The 23,765-nt window shown below is 41.9% G+C and overlaps 1 protein-coding gene across 1 annotated transcript in view; it reads right to left on the bottom strand.

The window, feature by feature from the left end:
* Positions 1 to 23,765, bottom strand: part of LOC126249460 (dynein axonemal intermediate chain 3-like) — a 176,654-nt gene that overhangs the window by 10,163 nt on the left and 142,726 nt on the right. Inside the window, exon 9 of the mRNA XM_049951114.1 lies at positions 21,040 to 21,152. Within this exon, the coding sequence (XP_049807071.1) occupies positions 21,040 to 21,152 (113 nt within the window). The remainder of the gene's footprint in view (positions 1 to 21,039; positions 21,153 to 23,765) is intronic.

Below are 23,765 nucleotides of genomic sequence, written 5' to 3'. Positions count from 1 at the left end.
AAATATTATAAAGACCTCAATATAAGAAGTATCATTGAATATGCAAGGTTAAAAACTAAGCAGTTGTGTGCCCTGTTTATTATCAGAAATTCTAAATAGAGAGTGTTCATTTTCATTCATTGCAATCCTCAGTCGGCAAGTAATCTTCCTCGGTAACGAAACCCACCCCAAACGTTAAAAACAGTTACAGGGCAGCATTAAATAGTTAAACCAGCTGCCTTTGGATGAAGAAGAATTTATGGAAGTATAATCACACCTAAAATTAAATGTCATTCAATTTGATGACGATTATATCTAAACTAAAGATGGTAGCTTCTGTATCTGTGGCAGTGCATCAAAGCACACCATTCCATTTGTGAGTTGACACAGCTTCTAATAATGAATGACTTACTTCGATATTCCTCTGTTCTTTTTGGTTTGAATTCTTAAATTTCTTGCACGTTTGTGTATTTATCAGGCACAATTCAATATTAATAACTGTGTAGTGCATAGTACTGCTGATTGCATCATGACAGGCATTTGTTTTTGTTTGTAAAGCCAGTTGCAGTTTTTAGACCCTTTAGTTTGATGGTAGCTTCCATTCCTGCAGTAGCACATCTGAAGCACACCATTTCATTTGTGAGTTCATAGCTGCTTTCTTGGATCTATCCGCCACCCACGACACCATATGGCAAGAAGGCCTTCTCTTAAAATATGTGAGCATTATTCAGTGTCGGAAACTCACAAACCTACTTAGCAACAACTAAGCATCAGACTTTTCCAGATTTACTCTGATAATGACAGAAGCAAAGTCTTCAAAGTAAGTGACGGACTACCTCAAGGATCTGTATTGGCCCCTCTCCTTTTCAACTTATACATGTATGACCTGCCAACCACAACCTCAAGGAAATTCATATATGCTGATGGCATCTGTTGGTAACCCAGAGCTCCAGTTTCACCACTGCCGAAAGCACATTAACTGCCGACATGGAAATCCTGGACACATACTTCAGGAAATGGTGCCTCCGCCTGAACCCTTAGAAAACTGTTACTTCAGCATTCCACCTATGGAATAGACACTATGACTATACACCAGAAGTTAAACTCTGAGGACAAACCTTGCAGTACTGCAGCACACCGAAGTACCTCGGAATAACACTCAATGGGTCCCTAACTTTCCGACAACATCTCTCCTATGTGGCCACAAAAGTGAAGACCAGTAATAATATCATTCAGAAGCTTGCTGGTACCTCCTGGGATTGCAGTGCTCAAGCCCTAAGATCAACTGCTTTGGCACTATCATACTCTGTCGCTGAATACTGTTGTCCAACTTGGATGAACAGTGCTCATTGTAGCAAGATAGATGTGCAACTCAACCAGACGATGCGACTTATCACAGGCTACATATGTAGCACTCAAACTGCAGTTTTAAGTAACATCCAACCTCCAGCTCTACAAAGATCAGATGCTCTCCTGAAGATCTGGAGAAACATTCAGAAGAACCCCCAGCTACCTGTACACAGTGATATATTAATAACAGAACACCAGCGTCTGAAGTCAAGAAAACCAACTTGGCGAACTGCACAACATCTTGAAGCCTCCGACTTTAACATCAACGAAGTATGGAGAAGCCAGTGGGAAGAATCGTCAGTGTTCAACAGTCATCTGGTTGAAAAGCCTTCCATGCGAGTTCCAGGTTTCACACTCCCCAGACACCAGTGGAGAACCATCAACCACATCTGAGCAGGACAAGGGAACTGCGGATGTCTAAGGCATAAATGGGGCTGGGCAACATCTCCAGATTGTGACTGTGGAGCTACCCTGCAAACAATAAATCACATTGTTGGTGAATGCCCGAAACAAGCCTTCGGGGGATCAATAAATGACATCCACCATGCATCACCTGAAGGGCTCAACTGTACCAACAGATTGGACATAGAAATCTAAGAACTTGTGTAATGTGTACATAATTTAGCATAATACTTTGGACATTTTATTCTGTACCTGTATTTTGCTTGTCATTTCTTACACTGCATACTCTTAAAATTATGTATTTGATCCAAGCTCTGTATCATCATACGATAAATAATAAAAATTTGTTAGTTGACATAACTTCTAATAAGAAACAACTTATTTTGATTTTCCTGTATATTTTTCAATTTAAATTCTTAAATTTCTGACATGTTTTTGTATTTACCAGGCCCATTTCTGCGTTTTAATAACTGCATAGTGTATATTTCTGCCATATTTAGTATGGATAGGGACTACGATTCCTGTGTTCAGATGCGATCTGAGTTGGTGACCATTTGCTCACAGCTCCAGGCAGTGCTGGCTTCAGTTATGCTGCTTGATGCTGTTGGCAATGGGCATCACTGTGGGGAGCTGGATATGGGGATCCAGCACATCCCATGTTTCCCCCGATTGGTCCACTACTGTGGCTGCACAGCCTACTGCCTGCAGTGAGGTTGACTGCTCATCCCTGGTCAAGTGGGCAGTTGTTCCAAGGAGTGGCAGGCAGTGAAAGACTTCACAGGGGCTGATCGAAGGGCCTCCCCAGTTTGTCTAATGAATAGGTTTCAGGTGATATCTGTGTCCGAGAAAGATCCTGAACCAGATGCAGTTGTTTGCCCTGTTTCAGCCTGAAAGATCTGGACAGTCACACAGAGGGTTGGGGTACTACTAGCCACACAATGAGGTCTCTTAGGGACAGGGCAACCAAGCCAAGGAGCGGAAGAAGGCCAATGTGTGTTCTGTGTGTATACCAGGGAGAAGGGGAGTCATCCCAGATGTAGAATGGGTGCTTCTGGATGCCATGAAGAGCACTGGGTGCACCCAACTGTATGTGGTGGCTCATGTCAGTACTACTTATGTGTGTCACTTCAGACTGGAAGAGATTCTCTCTGGTTTCTGGTGGCTATCTGAAGTGGTAGATTGCCAATCTTGCTTGTGAGATGAAGGTGGAGCCCACCATCTGTAGCAATGCCAACAGGACTGGGTGTCGACCTTTGGTAGAGAGCTGAGTAGAGGATCTCAGTTAGAGGCTTAGATAGTTCTACAACCATGTAGGCTGGAGATTGCTTGACTTGGCCATAGGGTGGTGGCTGTTTGGGTTCTGCTTAATAAGTCAGGGGTCCACTACACCTTTTTTTAGGTCAGAGGGTCTTGGGAAATTACAGAAATGGCTTCAGTCTAACAGGGCACAAGGCAAACACAGGACGATTGTAGATTTAGCAACACTCAGCATTGTGGTTGTAAATTGTTGTAGCTGTGTTTGGAAAGAATCACACATCCAAGAGCTAATAGAAAGCACTGAAGCTCAAATTGTTATATGTATTGAAAGCTGGCTAAAGCCAAAAATATTTTCAATTGAAATTTTTAGAAAGGACTTAATGGTGTTATGAAAAGATAGGTTAAATACAATTGGTGTAGGAGTGTTTATCGCTGTTTGAAGTAGTTTACCTTGGCAAGAAACTGAAATAGAGAGTTCCTGGAAGTTAGTATGGGTAGAGGTTATAATTGACAACCTGAAAAAGTTAATGATTGATTCCTTTTACTGACCTGCCCTCACCAACTCAGATGATACAGTTTCTGAACAGTTCAAAGAAAACTTGAGTCTCATTTCAACTAGGCACCCCACTTATACAATTATAGTTGGTGGTGACTTCAATATACCCTTGATATGTTGCTGAAAATTTAAGTTAAAAGTCAGTGGTAGGCATAAAATGTCCTTCAAAACTGTACTGAATGGTTTCTCTAAAAATTATTTTGAATAATTAGTCCAGGAGGTCACTTGAAGTGTAAATAATTGGAAAAGCATTGTTGACCTCTCAGTAACAAAGGATCTTGAGTAAATACCAAGTATCATGACAGATTCAGGGATTAATGGACACAAGATCATTGTAGCAACACGGAATACTGCACCATCCAAATACACCAAAAATAAACACAAAATATATCTATTTTAAAAAAAGCAGATAAACATTCGCTTGATGCCTTCCCACGATAGAGTCTCCACTCCTACCAAATTGACTATGTAAGTGTAGACCAGATGTGGCTGAAATTCAAAGAAATAGTACTGTCAGCAATTGAGAAATATATGCCAAATAAATTAATAAGAGATGTTACTGATATCCCATGGTACACAAAACTGGTCACAACACTGTTGTAGGAGCAATGAAAAAAGCATGCCAAATATAAAATCTCCAAGATTTGTGATGTTTTACTGAAGCTTCAAATTTAGCACAAATTTCGGTCTGAGATATGCTTTTAATAGCATCCAAGTTGAAACTTTGTCTCGAAATCTGACAGAAAATGCAAAGAGATTTTCATCATATGTAAAGTACACCAGCAGCAAGGCAAAATCAGTACCTTCACTGCATGATAGCAACAGTGATGTTACCTGTGACAGTGCCACTAAAACAGAGATACTAAACACAGTTTTCTGACGATGAAGTAAATATTCTAGAATTTGAATCAAGAACAGTTGCCAACATTAGAAACTACAAGGTAGATATGCTCAGTGTAGGAAAACAGCTTCCAATCCAGATTGTAAATCAGTTAGGATCCTTTTGGAGTATGCTGATACAATAGCTCCATACTTAGCAATCATATTCAACTGCTTGCTTGTAAAAAAAAAAAAAATACATGCCTAAAGACTGGAAAGTTGCACAGGACACCAACACTCAAGAAAGGAAATAAGAGTAATCTGCAGAATTACAAGTCCATATCACTAATGTCAATTTGCTGTGGAACATATACTGTGTTCAAACATTATGAACTGCCTCAAAGAATATGATTTATTGACAAATAGCCAACACAGTTTCAGAAAATATCATTCCTGTGAAACACATCTAGCTCTTTAGTCACATGAAGTAATGAGTGCCATTGTCAGATGATAACACATTGATTCCTTATTTCTAGATTTCCAGAAGGCTATTCCTCACAAATGACTTGTAATCAAATTGTATGCCTATGGAGTACCATGTCAGTTGTGTGACTGGATTTGTGACTTCCTTTCAGAAAAGTCAGTCACAGTTCATAGTAATTGGCAGAAAGTCATCAAGTAAAACAAAAGTGATACATGGTGTTCCCTAACGAAGTGTTATAGGTTCTCACCTGTTCCTAACCAATATAAATGATTTAGGAGACAATCTGAACTGCCCTATCAGACTGTTTACAGATGCTGCTGTCATTTACCATTTTTCAAAGTCATCAGATGACCAAAACCAATTGCAAACTGGTTTAGGCAAGATATCTGTATGGAGCAAAAAGTGGCAGTTGACTATAAATAACGAAAAGTGTGAATTCATTCATGTGAGTACTAGAAGGAATCCACTAAATTTTGGATACAGCATAAATCACACAGATCTAAAGGCTATGAATTCAACTAAATACTTGGAATTATATTTATGAATAACTTAAACTGGAACTATCACATAGAAGAATTTGTGGGAAAAGTTTTTTAAAGATTGTGACTTATTGGCAGGACACTGAGAAGGTGGAACAGATATATGAAAGAGCCTGCTTGTACTATGTTTGTCCATCCTCTTTTGGAATATTGCTGTGGAGTGTGGGATCTGCATCAGATAGGATTGCTAGAAGACATTTAAAAAGTTGAAAGAAGTGCAGCCTGTTTGGTATTATCACAAAATATGGGATAGAGTACCTCAGATATGATATGTGAATTAGGGTGGCAGTCATTAGAAAAAAGACATTTTTCACTGTGGTAGGATCTTTCCAAGAAAGTTCAACCACCAATTTTCTGCTCTGGATGCAAAAATATTTTGTTGGTGCCCACCTACACAGAGAGAAATGAGCATTGTAATAAAATAGAAGAAATCATAGCTCACACAGAAAGATTTAAGTGTTTCTTTTCCGTGTGCATTGTTCAAGAGCAGAATGGTAGAGAAACAGATTGAAGGTATTTTGATGAACACTCTTGTTTGACAATTTTGTCAACTAAAATAATTTAGGAGGGAAGAAGACCATCCACCAGATAGTAAAAATATTGATACATCAACAGGCACACAAAAAAGAATGAAAACTTTGGTAGCTTTTGGACAAACCCTTTAACAAGCTAGATTGTACAATGGTCAGTCAAAAATTAATACCTCCTTTTTTTTTTATTTATCAAGGATTTGAAATGCAACTACATAGGTTGAAAACCACAACACTGACAATTAGTTTAGGACTTTTCAATATAATCTCCATCTATTTCCACAGGTTTGGTCCATCTATTAACAAGTGCATGTATTCCAGTGTGGTAAAATGCAGTCTTGCTTTCTGCTTCCATGGATGTTTTCGAGGCCTCCTCATCTTCAAAGTGAATCTTATGATGAGTTTCATTTAGTTGTACAAACATGTGGCAGTCTGAGGGTGCCAGGTCAGGGCTGTATGGGGGATGAGGCATGAGTACCCATCAAATTTTCACAATCTCTTCAGTGGTGTGACAACTGGTGTATGGTTTTGCATTGTCATTCCAAAGAAAAACATTCAACATAATTTTTGTTGGATGAACTTGCTGAAGATGTGCTTTAAGCTGTTTGAGAGTTCTGACATACTGGACAGAATTTATTGTGCAGCCTTGCTCCAAAATCACACCCTCTGCATCTCAGAATACTGTAGCCATAACTTTCCCTGCTGATCACATGGTTCTGAAATTTTCCTTCTTTGGTGATTTTTTGTGATATCATCCACTTACTGCCTCTTTGATTTGGTTCAAATAAAAGAAGCTATGTTTCGTATCTAGTCATAATTTTTTCCCAGAAACTTCTATCCTTGAAAACAGGAGCACTGCAGGAGTTAGGAGGCAATTGTTCTTCATGTCTGTTTACTCTCATTGGTTAATATTCTTGGCAGTCATGTTGCACAGATCTTGAGTATCCCAGTTGTTGTGTAATCATCATCACACTGCCTTTACTGAAGAGGATAATGCAACACAAATCATCTGCAGCTACCATGAACGATATCATTGACTCACTGAAAGTTGTGTGGAGTTGCTGCAGTCACCGGTCTGCCATTCCACATTTCTTCAGCCAATGGTCTTTGCCCTTCAGTTTCATTACAGCAAAGAACCCATCATCTAACAATGCTAATAGCCACTGTTGCACCACTATGCACATTTTTCAGTCTTTCGTAAATGCGAATGGATGTTTCACCATCTGCATTCAAGAATCCTATCACCGAACTCTGTCTAAAATGAACATCAGTGTTGGCCATTTTGCAAATGACTGCAGTGCTGGCGTCCATTGACACAGGAAGTTACTACTGCAGTGGACTGGAGAAGAGGCTTTGTGGAATAGCACCAAATTCATTTTTTTCACTTAACAAATTTTATTAAAGGAGAAAAAAGTAGGCATTACTTTTTGACTGACTGTCATATATACAAACATAACTGCTACACACACACTTGTAGAGCTACATTTTCACTTAATGAGCTTTATTAAAGGAGAAAAAAAAGGAGGTGTTACTTTTTGATGAACCCTCATACATAAATACATACACCACCACATGTATGCTTGTGGAGCTGCATTGTGCTGAATGGGCACACAATGCTGGGACTGCTGAGTTTGCTAGGTAGACTGGGGTGAGGGGTTGTGGTGAGTAAGGTGGGTAGAGGGAGAAAGAGATGGGGAGTGGGAGGAGGGGTTGGAGAAGTGTGGCTGACAGTTCAGAGGGAGGTAGCAGGTGTGTGGGATATGAATGAAGGAGGGAGAGACAGCAGGTAAGTGGGACAGGAATGTGACACATGCACACTGGAGCCAGTGAGTTCATGCAGCACATGATTATGATGACATGGAGGTATGGACTAAGAAGGGACTGACAAGACAGAGAAAGAGGAGGCTGTTGGATAGAGGATGTGGGTATAGTGGATTAGTGAAGAATGAGATCAGGAAGACTATGAGAGCAAAGGATGTATAGCAAGGATAACTACCATCTGCTTAGTTCAGCTGGTGCTGGGGGCAAGAATCCAAATTACATGGTTTGTGAAGCAGCCATTGAAATCAAGTATGTTGGACTCAGCAGTATGTTCCGCCACTGGGCGGTCAACTCTTCTCTTGACCACAATTTGGCACTGGCCATTCATTCTGATGGACAGCTAGTTTGTAGTCATGCCCACATAAAATGCTGTGCATAAATTGCAGCAGAGGTAGTATTAGATATGGCTGCTTTCACAGTGGCATGGGATATCGCACCTGGTTCTGCATAGAGATATGACAGCTGTGGCAAAGAGTTGGGAGTGGGAATGGCATAAGGATGGACCAGAATTGCCAACTGACTAACTTCAAACAAGAGCAAGAAACGTGATAAATTTACAAAATCTCCTCAACTCATAGCCTGCTTTTGTGTTTAACACAATACACAGATTTAAGGAAATTACATTAATCTGCCTGTGCATGCAAATGAATCCAGTAATAATATGACATGTTAAATATCCTTGCAAATTGATCAACAGATAAATAAAACTACTACTGCTGCTGCTACTACTACTACTACTACTACTACTACTACATATTCCTACAAAAGTTGGAAAGTCTCTTATTACTAACAACCTATTCACATCTCAAGCTTTTGTTAACAAAAGTCAACCCCTATTTAACAATTTTACAAAATAAAGTAGTTTTCCTCTCCACCAAGAAGAAACTGCCTTCGTTTCTGTCCCACGGGCCCCAAGTATGACACTGATGTAGAGCCACACATCTTTAGATGACAACATTTGTCTCTGCCCAACCTCTCATCCAGTTCTGTGTACTGGCACAATATTTGAATACAGAATTAAACACAATCATTAGAGCACACATAAGAGACAGAGGTGATATCTCTTTCACATGACTCAGTTATTTACTAGCCATTTAAATGAGTTTTTTCATAAAGACATCAGTTCTAGATACAACACTATCGGTTCATCCAATAACTAAGAAACCCATCAATAAGAATTGTATTTCTTATTTCACAAACTGCCACTTTTAATGTCTTTCTGTAGTAGTCCACACATACACATTTAGGTTCTCTATATTTTCTGTAAATTGATTAAGACAAATGCCAGAATGGTTCATTTTAAAGGGGTAAGACTAATATTTTTTACCATGTTTTGCTATATGAACTTGTATTCTGTCTCTTATGATTTAATCATTGATAAGACATTAAAACATAATTGATGTACCTTCACTCATGACATGTACAGTTTCAGAGATCGTGCATTCATATGGTCCACAGGCCCACTTGGGTTGGACCCCTGGTGTGCACTGATGAGCCTCCAAAGAAACAGTATTATTTAAGTGACGGCAAATGAGTTCTGAGCTTGACTGTAACCTGTATTACTGTTATACAGTCAATGTGTTCAGTGGTATGCATAACATGTACTTCATTGTTTCTCTATAAGGTATTACATTCCATAAATCACATTTGTTCTTGCTATAGTTAACTTGATGATAAGTGAGGGTTATGTTTTCTCCACATGTTAATGTCAGTGCCAAGTGACCTGACAAATGTCTCAATGGAAGAAATACTCCAACATATCATTGCCAGCAGCAAGCTTCCATGGGGACAACAGCAGGCTCTTGCCACTGCTCTAAATCAAGTGGCATCTGCATGTTCTCGGCAGATCAGTGCAGCCACTGCCCTTTCTGGCATATAGTGTATCAGCTGAAAATTGGAACTTCTACAAGACATGGTTACACCAACATTTCCTGTTTTTTTGTATGGACTATGCAACCTGTGTAGGGCTTTCTTTCATTCTTGGCTTTCACCGTGCATTTATCAGTTCTTATGCCAATGTGTGCCTTTGCAAGAACCAGCCAGCTTATCATTTTATGAAATGTGCAAACTTCTGTCGACCTATTACTGCGACAAAATGCATGTCACTGTAACACATGTAGAATTTTATCACTGTCAGAAACACCCAAACAAATAGCTTGGGCTGCAGGATTTCATGAGTTGAGCCAATGTTGTAAACTTGTCACTAGAATCCATCATGAATCATATGCTGATTGCATGGTGTGTGCTATATTTATTCATCTGTCCTCAGATAGGGAAATCTGCAAAAAAGCACTTCAATGGAGAATCCGACACTTACGCATGTGCTCAATAAAGCACAGTCCTTTGAAATGTCACAGGCAATCAGATTGCTGTGTGGATAGTATTGGAAGGTGCTCAGTCAACCCCTGTTAGGCATGCTGCAAGTATTCAGGATGACGGGGAAGCTGTTGCGGCAGTACAACTTTTGACTCAGCATTGCATGGTGCAATGTTGGCTACAGCCACAGCAGCAACAGGATATATCACAGTAGCAGTTGCATGCCCCCTTCCATCTTGCCCATACTGCTTCATCCACCACAAGCATCCTGCGTGCCCTTAGTGTTGGGTGATTTGCAAAAAGTGTCAAAAGAAAGGCCACATTGCATCAGTGTAACTCCTCTTCGAACATGGTGGACACAGTAGTACCGATGGACATAAACTGTATCTCTACAAGACTGTTTCCCTGAACAAATTGTTTACTGACTTGCGTGTGTTTAATAGACCGCTAACAATGCAAGTGGGTACAGGAGCTGCTGTGACTTTAATAAATGCATAAATGTATGTGGTCTTGGGCTCCCCTCCCCTCACTCAGGTTTCACGGAAGTTGGTTAGCTACAATAAACAGAAGATTCTGATCCTAGGTCAGTTCTCCACTCCTGTCTCTTACAAATCTGTTGTTTACTCACTCACCTTCCTTGTTGCTGATCGTTCCCATACAGCAGATGTTTCGGTTACAGGCATTTAACACTTTTGGTTTCTTAATTGCTGATGAAATAAATTTAGTGTCAGATCGAGTTCTGTATCAGCAACTGGGGTCCCTCTGCTCTGAGTTTTCCTCTCTAGTTTCCCCTGGGCTTTGTTTTGCTACTGGTTTTGAGGCCCACATTACCATGAGAGTCTGCCTGCACTCATTTTTTTCAGGCGCGACACGTGCCTGTCGGGTTCTATGACTCTGTCAAGGCTGATTTAGACAGTTTAACATCCCTTGATGTCATTTGTCCTATTTCTTCCTGTGAATGGGCTACACCACTGGTCATTTTTAAGAAACTGATGGGTAAGCTCCACCTCTGTGGTGACTTCAGTGTCTCTATTAATGCACAGTTTATGATAGATTACATACACCTTGCCTCGCCCTGACATGTTGCTTGCAAAATTGTCAGGTTGCCACTACTTTTCCAAGACTAATTTCTTGGAAGCATACCTCCAGCTGCCCTTGGATGACACCATTATGCACCTTCTCACTGTCAATACACCTTTCAGCTTATACCAATATCAGTGCTAGCCTTTTGGCGTTTTTGTTTTCTGTTTTGCAGTTTGTAGGTCTCAAGTGCAATCTTGGCAAATCTCAATTTTTTCAGGTGTCAATTGAGTATCTAGGTTTTGAGGTTTCTTACACAGGGGTCAAGTCATTGCATGACTATATTAACACAATTGTGGCTTTGCCATGGCTGACCTCTGTTAAGAAACTGCAGGCATTTCGAGGTAAAGTTGCATACTACCATACACTTTTACTGGACGCATCTACTGTTGCTCAGCCCCTGCAGGAGCTTTTGCATAAAAATTTACCTTTTTCCTGGTCCCAAGCTTGTGGCTGTACATTTGCTTTGCTTGATTCTAAACTTGATCTGCCCCATATCTGGCCACTTTTTAGCTGGGCCAGCATCTCTTGTTGGCAACAAATGCCTCTCAGCATGGTCTTGGCATGGTGTTCGTGGATAAATATGCGGATGGGTGTGAATGACCCATTGCTTATGCTTCTAAGACTTTAACTCCACTCAGAAGCAGCATTCTCAGACTGAAAAGGAGGCTTCAGCATATGTGTTCACCCTCAAGAAATTTTACGTCTTCTTGTATGGTTCTAAGTTCCACTCAGTCACAGATCACAAGCTGTTGATTGCTCTTTTTACCCTTCAGCTTCTGTGCTGGAAAAGGCAGCACATCGTTTGAAGTGGTGGGTTCTCTTCCTCTCCTGTTATCGTTTTCAGATCCATTATTGGGCAACAATGCAACACGCCATTGCCAATGCCTTACCTCGCCTTCTGATTGGGCCAGACCCAGCATTGAATCAGGATGAGTTGCTTTGTTTCTGTTTAGAGGTCACCTCCCGGCACACTCTTGTGAGCCACGAAAGAAACAGTATTACTTAAGCAATTGCAAACAAGAGCTCAGCCTATTCTGTAACCTGTATTGCTTTCGTCCAGTCAATGTGTTCAGTGCTATGCACAACATGTACTTCACTGCATCTTATGTATCTCTCTAGAAAGTAATGCATTCCATAAATTGTGTTTGATCTTGTTTTTTCTTTATATATACTCCCAGCTTGAAGATTGCTGATTAAAAAGATCTTAGAAATTTCCTTTTCCTGTACACTCACTAACTTCTAAAACTGCTCGTTGCCATTATCTTGATGTAGGTTCTCTATCTGTGAGTAAGACTTTCATTTCAGTCAGCTCATTTATTGTCCACATAATTTCAGAGCATTTACCACAATTTAAACACTGATTCTAGATGGCATTTTAAGTTTCTTTCTAAGATCCAAATCTGTGCTTTTTCAACACACTATGCCTATTTATTGACATTGTCAGTGATATACAGGCTGATTCCATTCTCTGATGACAAAGTTTCTGATGCCAACCACAAAGACATCCCATTTATTATGTCAGTGCCACTTCATTATGTTAACTGACAAGCACAACATTTGGAATTTAAAAGTGATAGATAGAAAATCTAGTGTCTGATTTGTTTGTACCTCACGGTGCTGAGACTTTTTGCTACAGGGCCGCTGACAGTACATCATTTGTGGCATGTGCTACATGTCCTATGGTATGCAAGGCTATCGTATTTGTCGTTTCATCAGTATGCTATTCAACAGTGCAGGCTGACAGATTGTAGTCACCTTACTATCATATAACACAACTGTAACCATTACTGTAGGACAGCTGGAGCAGGACTCATCTGAAACAATGCTGTACCAGCGTCGCAAGCCATTTTTGTCTCAGGAATGTGAATTTCTTGGGCAATGAAATCTGGCACAATGTCATGTTTGCCTCCAGTCCAGTCCCAAGGAGGCAGCATCAATCTGTCAAATTCAGAGATGTTTACACCAATTGCAGTGCTCTAATGTTAAGACAACACTGTGACTGAAGCTGTAGAGTCCATCACAGTCATTCAGAAAAATTGCAGTCATCCTCTGCTGTAGCTATGCTGCAAGGCCCAGTATGCTTGTGTCACAATTTACACACTTTCTCTGGAAATTGGCTCCACATGTGCAGCGCTGTTATAACAACACTTGATGAAAAGTTGGCAAGTCATAACCATAATCAAATCCAAATCTGGAAGTGGGGTTGTCAACGAAGTGCAACACTTAGCAATGAAAGCATGTTTATTGTGAACACTAACATACAGACAGCAGATAGCTGATCTCCCAGATGCTGAGTGCTGCTATTTATACACACATTGAATATTCCATTATACACAAACATAACAAATTCTGAGAATGTTTCAGAAATGATAAATACTAAATAACAAATAATTGCTGGTGTAAAGTAATGCTTTATTAAATTTTCCAATAGTCCCACTTTCTGTATAGGCTTAAAAATGTCTACTGGGCTGTATCTCACTGGTCAGTGCTTAACATTACGGTGCTCACGGTTCTTCTCATGGGTGTCCAGGGGCCATTTGTGAGCCAGGTGCCTCACTTCTTTGGTCTTGGTGATGAAATGTTTCATGCAGGCATCCTGAGTATTGTCTAGTTGAAATAGGAGCAGAGTATCCATTATTGTTTAGGCATTGTGACTGTGGAGCAGACAAAACTGTGTGAAGCTTGTAGTTTCTTGCTTTACAGTGTTGTATTCCATTGTCATGACGGGCAGCACTGTATCTGAGTCTCTCTGTTGTACAACGCCAATGTATTGGCCAAAATCGTATTACAGTATTCTGTGAGGTCATTCATCTGTGGGTAGATGTTATTCTGTGGGTGTTTTGTAACATGAAATTTCCTCCGTTACTAGTCTCAATAGGAAAACTTTTCAACAATCAGAGATCACTACTCAGGTTGCTCCATGCTTCAAAATAATTCCCTGTACATGGAATCTTATAATTTCTGGAACTTTGATAGTTGGCATGCTCTGGCAACAGTGTAGTGCATGGTGTGATTGGTGCATATTATTATCGAGCAATTCCCATTTACTAATGTCAGGAACTTCCCCAAGAGGTTGGTTCAAAACTGGTGAAATGCTGCTGCTGCACACAAAACAAGTACCAGATGCCCACGAGGTAATTGCAGCACGTGTTTTTGTCGCTGGCATACCTTCTATTGGCTTACATGGGTCTAACAGATCAGTAAGTATCTGGCCAGTGATACCTGCACCTAATTCTGTCTAGATTCTTGATAAATACACTCCTGGAAATGGAAAAAAGAACACATTGACACCGGTGTGTCAGACCCACCATACTTGCTCCAGACACTGCGAGAGGGCTGTACAAGCAATGATCACACGCACGGCACAGCGGACACACCAGGAACCGCGGTGTTGGCCGTCAAATGGCGCTAGCTGCGCAGCATTTGTGCACCGCCGCCGTCAGTGTCAGCCAGTTTACCGTGGCATACGGAGCTCCATCGCAGTCTTTAACACTGGTAGCATGCCGCGACAGCATGGACGTGAACCGTATGTGCAGTTGACGGACTTTGAGCGAGGGCGTATAGTGGGCATGCGGGAGGCCGGGTGGACGTACCGCCGAATTGCTCAACACGTGGGGCGTGAGGTCTCCACAGTACATCGATGTTGTCGCCAGTGGTCGGCGGAAGGTGCACGTGCCCGTCGACCTGGGACCGGACCGCAGCGATGCACGGATGCATGCCAAGACCGTAGGATCCTACGCAGTGCCGTAGGGGACTGCACCGCCACTTCCCAGCAAATTAGGGACACTGTTGCTCCTGGGGTATCGGCGAGGACCATTCGCAACCGTCTCCATGAAGCTGGGCTACGGTCCCGCACACCGTTAGGCCGTCTTCCGCTCACGCCCCAACATCGTGCAGCCCGCCTCCAGTGGTGTTGCGACAGGCGTGAATGGAGGGACGAATGGAGACGTGTCGTCTTCAGCGATGAGATTCGCTTCTGCCTTGGTGCCAATGATGGTCGTATGCGTGTTTGGCGCCGTGCAGGTGAGCGCCACAATCAGGACTGCATACGACCGAGGCACACAGGGCCAACACCCGGCATCATGGTGTGGGGAGCGATCTCCTACACTGGCCGTACACCACTGGTGATCGTCGAGGGGACACTGAATAGTGCACGGTACATCCAAACCGTCATCGAACCCATCGTTCTACCATTCCTAGACCGGCAAGGGAACGTGCTGTTCCACCAGGACAATGCACGTCCGCATGTATCCCGTGCCAGCCAACGTGCTCTAGAAGGTGTAAGTCAACTACCCTGGCCAGCAAGATCTCCGGATCTGTCCCCCGTTGAGCATGTTTGGGACTGGATGAAGCGTCGTCTCACGCGGTCTGCACGTCCAGCACGAACGCTGGTCCAACTGAGGCGCCAGGTGGAAATGGCATGGCAAGCCGTTCCACAGGACTACATCCAGCATCTCTACTATCGTCTCCATGGGAGAATAGCAGCCTGCATTGCTGCGAAAGGTGGATATACACTGTACTAGTGCCGACATTGTGCATGCTCTGTTGCCTGTGTCTATGTGCCTGTGGTTCTGTCAGTGTGATCATGTGATATATCTGACCCCAGGAATGTGTCAATAAAGTTTCCCCTTCCTGGGACAATGAATTCACGGTGTTCTTATTTCAATTTCCAGGAGTGTACATTGGACTCGCGTTCGGAAGGACGAAGGTTTAAACCCACATCTGGCCATCCTGATTTAGGTTTCCTATGATTTTCCTAAATCACTTCAGGCAAATGCTGGGATGGTTCTTTTGAAAGGGCATGGCCAACTTCCTTCGCCATCCTTCCCTGATCTGATGAGACTGATGATCTCACTCTTTGGTCTCCTCCCCCGAATCAACCAACCAACCACAAATCCCAGGTGATCACAAGTTGGAGTGCCATGGAAAAACTTCAGGATAACTGGCCATAGCTGAGCTTGAATGAGAAGCTACCATTTTTGCCCCATCGGAGCATAATTCTTCTCATGAAATATTCTGTTTATTAACGGGAAGTCTTCTTTGGTCACATCCTCCTTCTTCAAGACTTCTATGATTTGCAGCAATTCTGGATATTCTCTCAGTTCAGCAGCAATGCCATTTAATGCAGTGGTTACAGATTTGATTCACACTGGTGTGTTCTATTAAAGGGGTCCTTGAAAGACTGTCAACATCCTTGTGTGTCCATATCTGCATGCCATATTCCTGAAGCTTCAGTGTCCATCTCGCCAGTCAACCTGACAGATCCTTTAGGGCAGTCAGTCAGGATAGAGAATGGTAATCGACCATAGTGGCAAATGGTTTGCCAAATGCATATATAGTCAGAACTTGTTGAGGGCCCTGAAAACTGTAAGGCACTCATTCTCAGCTGTAGAGTAGTTGGTCTTAGACTTAGAGAGTATTCTGGAAGCATAAGCTATCACTTTTTCAGCATTTCCTGAACTTGTATGAGAACTGCATCAATCCCTTAACATATTATGTAAATTGAAGGGGGACAACAGAGAAAGGAAAAGGAAGGAACTAGTGATATCAGCTGCATTGGGACTTTATGCAGAATCAGTGGCAATGCATGAAAATGCAACCCAGGATCTCCTGCTTGGCAGTTGTGTTAACCACTGCACCACCCAGATACAGTGTTTACGCCAAATGTGTGGACTATCTCACCACACTCCCTGGCTGACAACGTTCACACCTACCACCATCTACCTGCAGTCACTGTCCATATCCTGCATGCTTGCTAATTTTAATTTGCACTGGTGGTCAAACTTAAATTTGCATCCACAGTCAAGGTTTTGGATTCATTGCCCATCAGTTATATGAATTCATAGTGTCTGTTCTTTTGGACATGTCCAAAAGGACAGGCACTGCACATTCAGGTAATATCCATAACAGCTGGTGTCAGTGTGAAGTTCTGTCTGGTATTCTCTTCACACAATGCTAGGATAGTATGGAAATACATCCAGCCAAGAACAACATGTATTGCAAGAATAACTGTCAATGACAGAACACAGTTCTTCAAATTTGCTGTTGTAGTAGAATCTAGTCATAATGTTATTCCCAGATGGAACCTCTTGCAAACACCACAAGCAGTCATAGACTGTGGAACATCAGAGCTCCAGGTTGATGATGCTATTCCAACAAGCACAGATAACAAAGATTCCATTGGATAGTTGTTTGCTGCTGAAGATGTTGTCATCCCACCATCATCAATGAGATAAAGTCCAGTTGTCACTCTAGATGCTCAGTTAAACTGTAAAACTTTTCTTGATTGCAAAAAGCTACTCAGGCTCACAAAAGACATCTACAAACCATTCTCTGCTACCACTATAGATAAAGCAGTGGAGGAAGTTATTGTTGAACTGCTAATAGGATCTTGCCTGACTGAACATCGAGTGTTAATGGTTCTGAACAATTTTCAGCTGGCTTCAGATCTGGAGTGGAGAAAAAACAGACCAAGTCCCCAATGGTAAAACACCATATCAATACTAGAGATCATCCACCAATCAGCTCTCATATAGAATGCCACTGGCTAAATAATGCATAATTTGTGAGGAAGTGACATCATTGAACCTTTGGAGAGCTTGTGGTCCTCTGCAGTGGTCCATGTAAAGCGGAAGGGTGGCACATGGTATTTCTGCACTGACTACTGAAGACAGCAAAATCATGAAAAAAAAGATATCTACCCACTGTCATGCACTGATGACACCCTACCCTGCTTTATAGGAGCATAGTATTCCTCAGCTATGGACATGCAGACAGGCCACAGGCCAGCAGGAAAAGACTGCCTTCTTAACTCCTCATGGCCTCTATGAGTTTGAAGCAGGAATGAGTAGGATCATTGCTTACAAGTTAGTGGTGCAGATGGCTCAGGCTCTAGGACATGGTGATGGTAATTGACAGAAAACATGTCTGCGCAATGGTACATTTATTCATGGCAAAGGAATACACACTCATTTAACAATGTTTCCTAATAATGAAAGTCTGTGCTCTCACAAATGTGTGAATGCAGTAATGGGCATTGCTCAATAGAAGTGCTTAAACACTATTCCCAGAGGGTGTACACTCCTAAAAGATCAAGCACTTTGATCGATCATGTAACTGTGTAAAGGACAGGGGACGTGTGAGTGAACAAAATTGATAACTATCATCCTGACCTGCGGGGTGCCATGTACTTCATGGTTGTAATGTAATGACATGGACGAATGGACTGTACTGTCTAAATAATCCAGTACATGTTGTTGGGAGCTCACATTAAGCTCGACCCACATGGCCCATGGCAAGCAGAATCAGACACCTGGAGACATGTTACACTGGTCTGTGCTCAGCTCATATTGGTCTCTGCTTTCCTTGTGCACACCTGTTTGCATTTCACCATTGCGAAAATTTTGCCTAATGGTAAATACACAGGTGTGCCAGCACATGCCCCTAGCTTGGGCTGGTTGCAACTATGGCTCATGTATTTCTCAGCACAGCTGCCACTAGTTCATAGTTATTCCATTTGGACTAGGTAACACTCCAGCCAGCTTTGAATGTCTTATCAACAACTTGCTTCGAAACCATAAATGGACAACATGTCTTTGCTACATCTATCATGTCACAGAGCACAGTTTCCTTCAGCCACCAATTAAAAAGCATTTGACATTACAGGAAAAGAAGCCCAGTAGTTGACTAGATTCCAAACATATTAGCCATTGTTGATGACATTGATGGTATTTCCTGAAGTCTTGGTGACTGTCATCCATGAAGGATTTTTTAGTTTTCATGAATTAGGCAGCTAGTTAAATGGTTGTTACCTCAACAGGGAATGGTTACAGCATGTTGTGGAGTGACCTTGTCCAGGGTACGGTGATGGGTTTCATCCCACAGGTCAAGTATAACCATCTGCAGTTGAGTGACATAAGTACAACTATTGTGATGGTTGACACCTGGTGGTGTAGTAGTCACCAAACACTTCAGGTTTTTTTTTTTTTTAAAAAAAAAGCAGTAGAATACAACATTTCTCGAGACTGTGTCATTTCCCCATGACGTTGGGCCCTTTTCTTCAATTGTTCTTCTGCTAAGTGGACATGCTTCTGTTTGTCACCAAATGTTGTCTTTACTTTGGCCTGGAATTTGCCCCACTTGTTCTTGAACCACTGCTGGGCTGTGCCAATCCAAGTAGAACTATGCATCTACCAAACACACCATATTATTCCATCTGTTGTATTTGGTGACTCAGTCAAATCCTTTCAGCCATTTTGTTGAGTCCTGACCAGGGTCTTTAGAAAACACTGATACATGCCCGATGTGCAGCTTACTTGTTGCTGTTTTGGAATCCATTGGTCCCTTGAATATGCGGACCTTGGAAATGATGTACTGCTTGTATTCTAGTTTCTATCTGTGCAGGTGTCCACTTTTACATTTTCTAATTGTTATAAATGTTTTGAAGTACCTGGAATCTACACAAAACAGTGTCATGTAGTAACAATAACAAAGTCCAAATCTGAAAGCAAGGTCATCAGCGAAGTACAACACTTAGCACTGAAAGGACATTTATTATGGACACAAACATACAGATAGAAGAGAACTGACTTCCTGGACAGAGATTAGTATGAAAGTGTGTTTATTATGAAAACCAATGAACAGATAGGAGTGAGCTAACTTCTTGGAAAGAGCATGTAGCTTTTTATACAAACACTGAATCTTTCAGAATATACAAATATTACAAACACAAGAAATTTTGAGAACCTTCCAGAAATGATAAATAATGAATGAACAAATAATTTCTGGTGGTTGGGTTTCAAATGTTGAGCCACAACATGCCAGCCAGTGATGGTAACCACTACACCACATTGCATGCAGCACAACTCATGGCAACACCATAGTGACATAAACCCATTTACCAGAAACCAATCAGTCACCCCTGTTCCAATTGGTATTCTGCCATTTAATGTCAGCAAGACATAATGGCATTTGCTTTCACATTTCTACTTAGTCTAACTACTCTTCACACAGTGAGCATATAACACAAAAAGAGGATACTTTTTGGGCCCTGTGACTGTCATTTCTCTGTAATCTTAATTATTACTGATACGTTGTTCTACACATTAAGACATTTTTCCTGGGAGTTTTAATTCTCATAAGCATTGGTGTAATTTTATTTGCATGTAAAGAGCTTTTGTGGTATGTATTGTTCCATGAATCTGTCTGTGCAGCTCTGTTGATGATAGCCCCTTCACTTATTTTTCAGTCCACAGAATATTTAATCAGAACAATACATGCACTCATTTGGTAAAGAATGGTCAAATAATGTGATCAGGATGTTCAGTTGATATTAAACTAAAACTGTATGAATGACATTTTGTATACACAGATTTTTATGCCTGAAATTTTCCAGCAATAAGGTGCAGTGGATATGTATTTAAATGTCACAGCTCAGCACCTCTCTGTAGATCTTCTGTTCATTTGTTGAGCCAGTGCCATGTTGAAATACTGCACTTCTTTTAGCCTATGAGAGCCTATCATTGATGGTTCATCATTTGTTGCTGTTGTTTTCCCAAACAGTAGCAACAGCAGAATTATTGGCAAATGAGAACCTTGGTTGGACTGAGGTTGATCTGAATGCCTATTGAGGTCTAAAAACAATAAGGGGATTATGAAGTTTCTACGGAGTTAGAGTGAGGCTCTGACATGAGTAGGACATGTCAAAATGGTTCTAATTTCAAGGTCTTGCTGAATAAATATGCTGAGATGATTTCTCTCTCTTGCAATGTTAAATAGTCAGGCTATTAATGAATGTGTTCTGAGACAATGAAACCTTCGCCATGTTGGTGTCTGTATAAAATGAGACTTTATCCAAGCTAGACATTGGCACTGTCTCCAGTGAGTAAATGCAGTCCTACTTACATCTTCAGGATGGAATTCTGTGTATTCATGAGGGACATTAAATATTCTGAATGTTCCTCCTGAATCAGCAACTCCAAATATGTTGTCATGATTTATTGGACTCTGATATATTCCTGAAACATAACAGGTATTTAATGTTAAAGAATTCTCTGCATATATTGTAGAAAGATGCATAAGGCAGGCACTGGTGTAAATGATTTATGGTTCAAATGTAATAATGGGAAGTTCTGATAGAATGTAAATAATTCTGAAGTTAAGATAACAACTCACCAAAGAGCAGAGGCGCTGTGTCATCAAACGATATATAAACAAGACTAGGTATATAAACAAGGCTAGCTTTCAGATGAATAATTTTTTGAGATAGAGTAACCAAATGCCCCTCCCCTCCCCCCTCCCCCCCCCCCCCCCACCTCCCCTGCCCATCCCTTTCCCCACACATACATCTGTATGATCACATTGTGCAGGCTGAAAATGCTGTCCTGGCACAATGTAGCCATACAGGTTGTGTGTGTGTGTGTGTGTGTGTGTGTGTGTGTGTGTGTGTGTGTGTAAAAGTGTTTTGTCCTTTGTGCAAACGCTAGTGAAATTTCCAGACTTTCTTATGTGCCTTGTGATGACTCAGTGCCTCTGCTATTTGGTGAGTTGTTACTTTTACTCCTTAATAATTAATGTTACAGATATATAAGGAAACAAGTTTAGGAATAGAGAAACACTTACAGAAGTAAGAGCATAGGAACTAGTCTACAAAATTTTGATTAGAAATCTTTTAATGTTCTCCCTCAGTCTCTCTTGTGAGGATGCTACCACATTACCATCCTCACTACTAATCTTTGATTTAATTTGATCTCAGATATGGCCTTCTGAAACAGAAACATTTGTGCTGTTGTCAGCAGGATGAAATGTTTTTATTAAGAGTTTCTCATATTTTGGTTTTTAGTTTTTAGTCGTAATAATAACGTGAAAAATGACCTGATGTTACAGCAGTGTATTCAATATTTGCTTCAGGAAAGAATTTCCACTAAGTTTTGGTACAGTGAACGCAGAATTTGTTTCCATTCTTCTTCAAGCATTGTCGGTACTGGTAGTTTCTGCCAGGTTTTGGAAAATATATAGAGGTGGAGCCTCTCCATGCCCACACTGGCATGATGGCCTACTGCCATCTCTACATAAGGGTTAGTGTTCACTAAAGTGAGGTCTCGCAGGATGTGGGTACTGCGATGTTTGCGTATTGTAAAGTTCAGCCAGATAGTAGGGGATTCTATCATTAATTTATTTCAAAAGGTTAATTTCATTCTCTCTGGAGCATTAGCGGGCAGCTTCAGCTGCCTAGAATTTTCTTGACCCTCAGTTTGGCAACAGCAAGTCAGCACTGGGGTGGGCAATCTCGATCATGCGCCTCTCTCGTGTGCTGACGAGGTAACGCAGCCTAGGCAATGCTGACCAGGCTACGCTTCGGAATTTTCCAAGCCGCCCCCGTGGGTTTCTCGGCTTCTGACCAATGAAGGCAGAAGAAGCCACGTAGCCATGCTGGATGTACCCCGCTGCCCGTTGGTGAGGCTCTCTCTGCCGTGCAGGTTCAATGGGAATTATGCATCGCCTACCACTATGCTCTGGCTCACCCTCGCCTCCCTGGGCCTGACTCATGTTGCCCATTGGAATGCATTTGCTGCCAATAAATGGCCTCTTAACTAAAATTGTCCTAATGGTTTATTTCCGCCCACTGCCTTCTGCTCCGGTGATCTTGTACAGTATGTCTGGTTAAGGTTAAACATTGATACACACTCCTCTGGACATAGATTGGGTCAAAAATTGAACGAAATGTAGCAGTTTCAAGGGTAGAAGGGAAAAAAGTGCCACGGCACGCGCCAAGGGAAAAAAACCTCTGTGATAGGGTCAGGTAGTAACAGCAGTAGTGGAATCTTGCTGACTGTGACAGGTCATGCAAGCATGGGTTAAGTTAATAGCGGGTATCATGCAAGCTGATACTATGTAAAGCCATATGTTCATCATGAGAGATGAGTCCGTTACAATGCGGCAGCACGGTGTGCCACTGTGTAAGCTGTGAGAGCCCCCTGCTGTGTCAGTGGTGACTGGGTGCGGGGGAAGACCTAGATCATCAAGTGGTGTCCGGTAGGTGAGTGTCGTAGTCAATCAATCGGAATGTACAGTCGTATAGTGGCACCACTCCTCCTTCATTGGCTGCGCTGGCATGCTCAGTGAGGACAGCGGTTGAGTCTCCTCTGTATAGAGGATGATGTAGCCAATATCTTTGAGCGTCCTGATTGCTGTGGTAACCCACTCATCATAATAGAGCTGCTCAGAGCCAATGGTTTTTGGTGTTCTTGCAGTGGCACCCATGTTCTTCTTTGGTGTGTGTCCGTCATGCTGTGTTTTTCTGCTGGCTGCTTCATGAGGGGAGCGGCGGCAGGTGTCATCCCTTCTCCTGAGGTGTCCGCACTGATGTGGGCCAGCTGTGAGCACAATTGTTGCAGTTGGCTGCATGCCTCCTCTGTCTCTGCAGTCAGGGTGGCCTTAAGAGCTGCCCCTTCTGCATCTATGGCAGCTTTGAAGGCCGCAATTGCCTCCTCTGTCATGGCTGCCAGCATGGCATGTATCTCTTGCACTTGCGGTGCCTGCTGTGCCACCGTTGGCAGCCAGTTCCCCATTCCACTCTGAATTGTGTGGTAGTCCAGCCACCTGTGGGCAGTAGGAGCTGTTTTCTCACC

Source organism: Schistocerca nitens, chromosome 3, assembly GCF_023898315.1.
Source record: "Schistocerca nitens isolate TAMUIC-IGC-003100 chromosome 3, iqSchNite1.1, whole genome shotgun sequence".
Taxonomy (NCBI): Eukaryota; Metazoa; Arthropoda; class Insecta; order Orthoptera; family Acrididae; genus Schistocerca; species Schistocerca nitens.
Note: the sequence above shows the minus strand (reverse complement) of the source record. Positions and strands in the feature narration are given on the sequence as shown.